This window comes from Echinops telfairi, unplaced genomic scaffold (genome assembly GCF_000313985.2).
Source record: "Echinops telfairi isolate 266 unplaced genomic scaffold, ASM31398v2 ScPeMD7_2;HRSCAF=8, whole genome shotgun sequence".
Taxonomy (NCBI): domain Eukaryota; kingdom Metazoa; phylum Chordata; class Mammalia; order Afrosoricida; family Tenrecidae; genus Echinops; species Echinops telfairi.
Window position 1 is genome coordinate 63,781,211 of NW_022103898.1, and position 7,041 is coordinate 63,788,251.

The 7,041-nt window shown below is 47.9% G+C and overlaps 1 protein-coding gene across 1 annotated transcript in view; it reads right to left on the reverse strand.

The window, feature by feature from the left end:
- Positions 1-3,063: 3,063 nt before the first annotated feature.
- Positions 3,064-7,041, reverse strand: part of SLC35E3 (solute carrier family 35 member E3) — a 65,354-nt gene continuing 61,376 nt past the window's right edge. The window contains exons 4-5 of the mRNA XM_045290228.1: positions 4,449-4,596; positions 3,064-3,152 (exon numbers count right to left, since the gene is read on the reverse strand). Coding sequence (XP_045146163.1) covers positions 4,474-4,596 — 123 coding nt within the window. The 3' untranslated portion in view covers positions 3,064-3,152; positions 4,449-4,473. The remainder of the gene's footprint in view (positions 3,153-4,448; positions 4,597-7,041) is intronic.

The window sequence follows — 7,041 nt, forward strand, 5'->3', positions numbered from 1 at the left end:
TGTCCAAAAGATTCACAGTCACATGGCTACTTAAGTCAGACGTAAAAACAAAGGATCACTGGTGATCGGCAGCACATCACCCCATCACTGTCAACAGGTAGTACCATGGGAGTAAAGTAGGGAAGGGCTTGCGATTGGAAGACATACACTAGCACAGATGAGAAAGGTTGGCATACACTAGCACAGATTTACAAGGTTGATCCTGAAGCCCTCAGGCCACTTTGGTGGGTTGCCTCTCTTACCTAGTAACTCTACTGCCCTGATTTCCATCAAGGGCATGCCCAGGCCAGTGCCCCAGGACCAGACTGCCCCTCCCTGCATAGGGAAGTTTCTCCCTACCTGGGGAGTTTCGGCAAATGCGCTCTGCCAGAGGGCCCAACTTAGGCCTCCCCGGGGAATGAGCAGGAGAGGGTGGATGCATGTAGGGAGGGCTCCCATGGTAAACTACAGCCTTCTGGAGCCTAGTGTTCAGAATCTAAGCTCTAATACACATCCTCGGCCAGGTTGGGAGAGCTTCCTAGGCTAAAGGAAGCCCTGACTGAGACACCATGACTCATGGTCATGACTCATGATCACTTGATTATTCGGCAGCAACCACATGGAGTACCACTGGTAGTGTGTTCATGTTCTGTTCTTCACATGTGGTCACTGCACATTTTAAAATATTTTGTATATGCCTGTGTTCTTTGGCCATTAGATCGAGAACTCTTCGGAAAGAAATGATCTTGTATTTCTTTGAACTTTTCTGGGTTTGGCAGAGTATGTGTGCTGTATAAGGAGTAATACAAATGGAAAAATAAGAGGTATTAATTCTCCCTCTTGAAAATAAGGAAAGAAGCTCTTCTGCTCACGTCTCTCAGAATATGTTTTAGTTAACTTTGTCAATTCTTTGCCTCTTGTTCATGGTGCGGTGCAGCGATTTACTTACTATGGGTCGTCTAACTAGAGTCTTTGTGACTGCCACACCATGATTAGGTGGGATCATGCAAATAAAAGGTATGGAACTGTGATGGTGGGGTTCTGTCCGTTTCTGTAGGCTATGGTGTGGTTGTCCTCTCCATTTGGTGATCTGATGTACTTATTGTCTTGTAGTAGCTCTAGGAAAAGCTTAAACAGCCACTTTGAGCTGACAGAGCCATTATGAACTATAAATGAACTAGCTGATATTAGGGAAGCAGGCTGTGCTGACAAGCCGAACGGAATGTACCAAAGGAAATGTACATTCAGAAGGCTTGGAAGAACAATCTGAGCGATTATTGTCCAACTAAGAGCAGTTATTGTTTGACTAAGAATGGCTAACCGCAATATCCTGCGTCCGTACTCTGCTTGCTTGCGAACCGCACGTTGCAACGGTATAAAAACCTCTGGAAAAGTAAACGGGGACCGCTCAGTTTCCTCTCAAAAGGGCTAATGGTCCCTGCACAGGAAATAAAACTTTCTCTTTTGAACTTGTCTGTCATCTGGGTTGTTTTCTTTCTGGGAACGGACAGTAGACCACAACAGTCTAATTTGTGATGTGTTTTAATTCCTAGCTTTTATGCCTGTACATAGCATAAAAGGCAGTTGTATGAACAGAACCAGGGAATATTGCATGGCTTAAAATCAAGAAACATCTGCGACAGGGTTGCATCCTCTCACCATACTTATTCAGCCTGGATGCTGAGCAAATCTTCAGAGTAGCTGGCTTATATGGAGAAGAATTCAGGATTAGGACAGAAGAAGGCTGATTAACAACATGCGATGTACAGATGACACAACCTTGCTTGCGGAAAGTGAGGAGGACTGTGAAGCACTCACAGCCGTCAGTACGAATTACAACTCAATGCAAAGAAGACCCAAATCCTCCCAGCTGCACCAGTGGGTTACATCGTAAGTGGAGAAAAGGTTGAACCTGTCAAGGATTTCTTCTTGCTTGGATCCACAATTAAAGCTCATGGAAGCAGCCGTGAAGAAATCAAAAGATGAGTCGCGGTAGGTCAATCTGCTGCACAAGACCTCCCGAGAGGGTTGAGAAGCAAGGGTGCTGCTTTGAGGACTAAGTGCCTTTGGCATCTGACCCAGGCCATGGTATTTTCCGTTCCTTCATAAACATGTGAAAGTTGGACACTGAATAAGGAAGACTGTAGAAGAACTGGTGCATTTGAATTGTGGAGCTGGAGAAGTATATTGAAAGTACCAAGTCTCTCTTTGAAGAAGCCAGCGTGCTCCTTAGAGGCAAGGATGGCAAGACTTGGTCTGACAAACTTCGGACTTTCTGAAAGGGGACACAGTCTTTGGTAAAATGGAGGGTCAAAGTGAAAGAGGAAGACCTTCGGCAGCAAGACGGACTGACACCGTGGCTGCCACAGTGGGCTTAAAAGAGCTATGATTGTGAGGGCGGCACAGGACCAGGCAATGCTTCATTCTTCCACAGACAGGGTTACTATGAGTCAGAGCTGACTCAGCATCACAACAACAACCATCTACAACACCAAACCCACTGGTGTGGAATCAATCCTGGCTCAGAGTCACCCTAAGGGACTGAGTAGAGCTGCCCCATGGGCTTTTCAAGGCTGTAAATCTGAAGGAAGTATCTTTCTCCAAGGAGCAGCTGGTGAGTCCGAACCACCAACCTTTCAGTTAGCAGCTGAACACCTTAACTACTGCAGCACCAGGATGTCTCTGGTAGATCGAACACATGCATTCAACTCCATTCCCTCTTAAAGCGCCTTTAAGTGGCATCACATTAATAAACCATGTAGACACCCAAGAAGCCAAAGAAAACAACAGAGAAGACAATCACAAAATACAGATATCAACAAATATTATTGATATGGTGAACAGCCCAAGTTGCAGGCTGGCTTGTCTGGGAAGCAGGCCCTGAGATGATGTGCAAATGAGTATTAACACGTGCTCTGGGGGGCCAGACCTGTTGCAGGAGGGTGGGCACCAAAAGGGACCGCATTGCCTGGTCACCGTTGCCAGATTACAGAAACCAGCCTACTTCGAAAGAGTTGAAGCTTTATTTTCACCTGCACGGGAAAGCCGGAGAACGGGGAGATCCTTCCTCCAAATGCCAGGCTCCCGGTTCCTTTGTTCTCACAGGATATATGCACAGGCTGGGTGAGACACTTCTTTCAGACAGACACAACTCTCGGAATGACAGGGACAAGCTAGGAAAACAAAGTTTCGTTTTCACAATGATCTTGTGTTACGGAGCTTCCCTTACTTTGGGACCCTAAATCTCGAGGAGACAGGCCAGGTAGGCAGGTCCTGGCCTTTCGTGCGGGAAGGAAGATTCCTAACACTCCGATAAGAGTGGAGCCATTGGCTGAGCGAGTACCAGCCCGAGTCCGCGCTTGTCCACTGAGACGCCGATGCGCTGGGATAAGGGGGGGGCGGCGGGGAGGGCTGAGTTCAGTGGCACAGCGATCTAAACGAAGTATGTCATTCTCCTAGCTATATTATATCCCCAGCATGAAAGAATAGCGGGTGGACCCTTCAAGTCACTCCCTTTCACTGTGGGTCAAGTCTCAGGGCAGCTCTGACGACATCCTTTGCTGTCCCCTAGGGGAGCCAGGAATGAAAATGTCCTGTCAAGAGTTGTTCTATTTGCGTCAAAGTGGGCCTGCCTCGGAAAGGCGTGGTCTCCTGCAAGCTGGAGGTTCTCCGTGGAGGAGCGAGCGCGCCAGCAGTAACCACACACCCACTGTGCCCCGGGAGGGCTGGAAGCCTGATCCCACCAAGCAGCCAAGACTTCTACCCAGCAGCACACGTGGCAAGCCATAGAGGAAACACTCTCTGCTCCTGTTGGAGACTAGTCTTACTACAGAACCCGCTCCCAACGTTCTGGAACAAAAACCCAACTGAGGTAGTGGGTTATGGGTTGGGCTGCTAACCCCAAGGTCCACAGTTCAAATCCACCAGGCATCCTGCTGGAGAAAGAGGAGGCTTTCTACTCCCGTAAAGAGTTATAGTCTTGGAAACCCACGGGGGCAGTTCTATCCCATCCTACAGGATGACTGTGAGTTGGAATCGACTTGATGGCAGTGAGTTAAATGAGTGACCTGCCAGTATTGGTTCCTTTTGCCATAGTCCAGGGACCCGGATTGAACATGGCCTTTTCTTCTCAGGTTTCCACCTTAGCAAAGAACAGACTCCTAGCAAACCCACTGCAGTTGACGCTATTTCGACTCTATATGGGGTTTGCGAGACTATAAGTATTTTTTCCCCAGAGTGGCTGATGGATTGGAACTATTGCAAGATCCAGGTTAACAGCCCAATGCTTAACTCACAGTGCCACCAGCACTCCTTAGCATTCCCAGCTATTCTAGAAAGTTTCCCACACCCCTTCATCTTAAACCTTATCAACCCTTTGTTCTGGCTGAAAACTCCCAGAGACCACCAGATCTGAATCTCACCGGCCCGCCCTGCCCTGCCCTCACTGAGCAGAGGAGCATGGTGCTTACGCTTTGCCCCTGGCGGGCCGGCCTGTCACAGGCTTGTGCTTCCAGAGACTCTGGTAGAGTGGACACCATTCAAACAACTGGGATCTTCTGCACATGAATTCCACTGGCCACGGAGCGATGGGAGTTGAGGATGGAGAGAAGCAGAACCCTGCCGTGGAAAGGAGCAAGAAACAAACAGAAGTGGACCTGAGTTACTGCACCCAAGACCTGTCTTTTTACGTCCATGACTAGAAAATGCAATAGAAAAGGAAGCTCTCAATATTAGAGAACAACGAGGAGTTCAAGCAAAAGAACAAATAAACAGTTCTCTAAAATTAAATCTAGCTACGGTCATTTACAAACTGAAGACTTCCTCTGAGCCCTGTTGGCTTAGTGGCTTACCAGCGGGGCTACTATCCAAAAGAATACCAGTTAGAAACCACCGGCAGCTCCTCAGGGGAAAGAGGAGGCTTTGGGCTCCCATATAATCGACAGCCTCAAAGCCCCACAGGGGAGTTCTCCTCTCCTGTGCGAATGGGCTCCGTGGCCGTGAGTGTTTGGACCACTAATGTCTAATTACCATGCATCTCAATAATAACTATTTGTGTCATAAAGTATGAGTAATTCACTGGAAGGTTAAATTCTGCAACTATGTGGACAGCCATTCAGGTTTGTGACTTTCCTTGGTCTCCTCAGCTCATGGACTGTGACAATGGAAGGCACACTAGTCAGCAGACAACTGTGGAAACAACACGGGCACAACTGACCTCCGCAGGCTTCCTTCCCTATTGCCATGAGGCAGAGCTCAAACATGGCCCACGCTCCACTTATTTCCCGATGCTGACGCCAAACGTTCCTCCCACTGCACTCTACTCCTATGCTGGCCTCAATCATTTGCTGCAAAGGCCACACAAGATGCACAGGGAAAACCCCTCAAATTTAAGGGGTTTTATTAGGATGTTAGCAGGTTACCACAAGCCAGGATCAATAAACAATAAGGGTACAATCATTGGCCCACATCAGAGCCGCCTCTGCCAGTAGCTAACTCTCTCTGATATTCAGCTTCTCAGCCACATGGTCCTCTGGTTTCTGCCTCCGTGGGCCAGGAGGCCCGCCCACTGCTCTGCCTCACAATCTCAGTGTCTGCACAGCTCCGCTGCTCCAGCTCATGGTCTCCGTGGTCTTGTTCTCGGCCTGGCTCCTTTGCTCTGTCTGTCCCACGGCCTCTGTTCCACAGTCTCTGGTCCCTTTAGTCCCAGCCTCCACCATTTCAGACAAAGATCACAAATGTGTTTCACTGGCGGCTCTTCTTCCTGTGGTCCTGGGACTGCTTTCTCCTTGCCCCTACGACTGCTCTTATACACAGAATGGCTTTGATGGAAGGGTTGTCCCCCAAGGAAATAAAAGAGTGGTGACTTACATCACACCCTCTCATAAGGTGGAGACGAAAGAGAAATCCCACCTTAATCCGGCCACAGACTATGCCCTCCAAAATGGGGCTGTAGCCGAGAGACAGAGTCCAGATTTCATAAGACGTCACACAAAGCATTATGGCTTGAAGGTCATATTAATCGGCTACATGTCAACCACTTTAACTGTCTTCTGAGGAGAGAGGACTCTGGAGAATCATGTCTTCAGTCAATGTTCTCATCACAACATAAGACCGGACTTATCTGTTCCCTCGAGTGTGGACTTTTCTTGTTCAAGAGACTAAAGCTGTCCATTCCCAGGACATGCTTCGTCTAACCAACGGCAGTATGATGGGTGAAAATAGCTTGTGAATGGGAAAGTGTTATGGAAATGTGAGCCATTCTTGTTGTTGGGTTATTAAACAAGGTCTCCTTTTATACCATTCTCCATTTAGACCTTTCCTAAACAATAGAACTCATGGCGTTAAACATGATTACCCTCAAGTTTATTCTAAATAATATCTTTTCCTTTTACTATTATCATTATTGGATAATAGTTATTGAGTGTTTACTATATGTCTTAAGACTCCATAGATTAGAATAGTTCAGTTATGAAATCAGAGACACTTTAAGTGGCAAAGGGAATACAGGGCATAACTTCGACATTAGAGTCCCCTTGATCTGAGAAGAGGTGGGGAGTGAAGGGTGGGAGGCAGCTGCTGGAGAACCAGAGCAGCATCTCCGGTGGCTGCTGCTGGAGCCCTGGAAGTCGGCAGGGTGGAGAAACTGGAGCTCCACCCTGCAGAAACCACAGCCAGGGATTCACGGGGAGGGTAGTGCACCCTAATGAAGGTCTCTGAACAACCATCGCCCCAAGACTAATGGCCTCCCTCCACTTCTGCCTTCCCAGTCTTACACAACTCCAAGTCTCCTCCACAAATCCCAACCCAGATTCATATAGGAAGTGGCATTCTGGAAAGGAGATTTTCCACCCTAGGCAGGAGTGGACCGGCAGTGTCAATGTACCAACAAACAATCCACTGCACAGACAAGGCTGGTAGCTAGGAGAGAGGTGTTGCTGTTAATAGTTTGGTGTTTTTTTCCTCCCAGATAAAATTCTGAGATGTCCAATAACCTGCCTGAAGTCACATGTTCAACCTAAGCCCAGTAAAAAACAAAACAAAACACACAGAAAAACCTAAGCC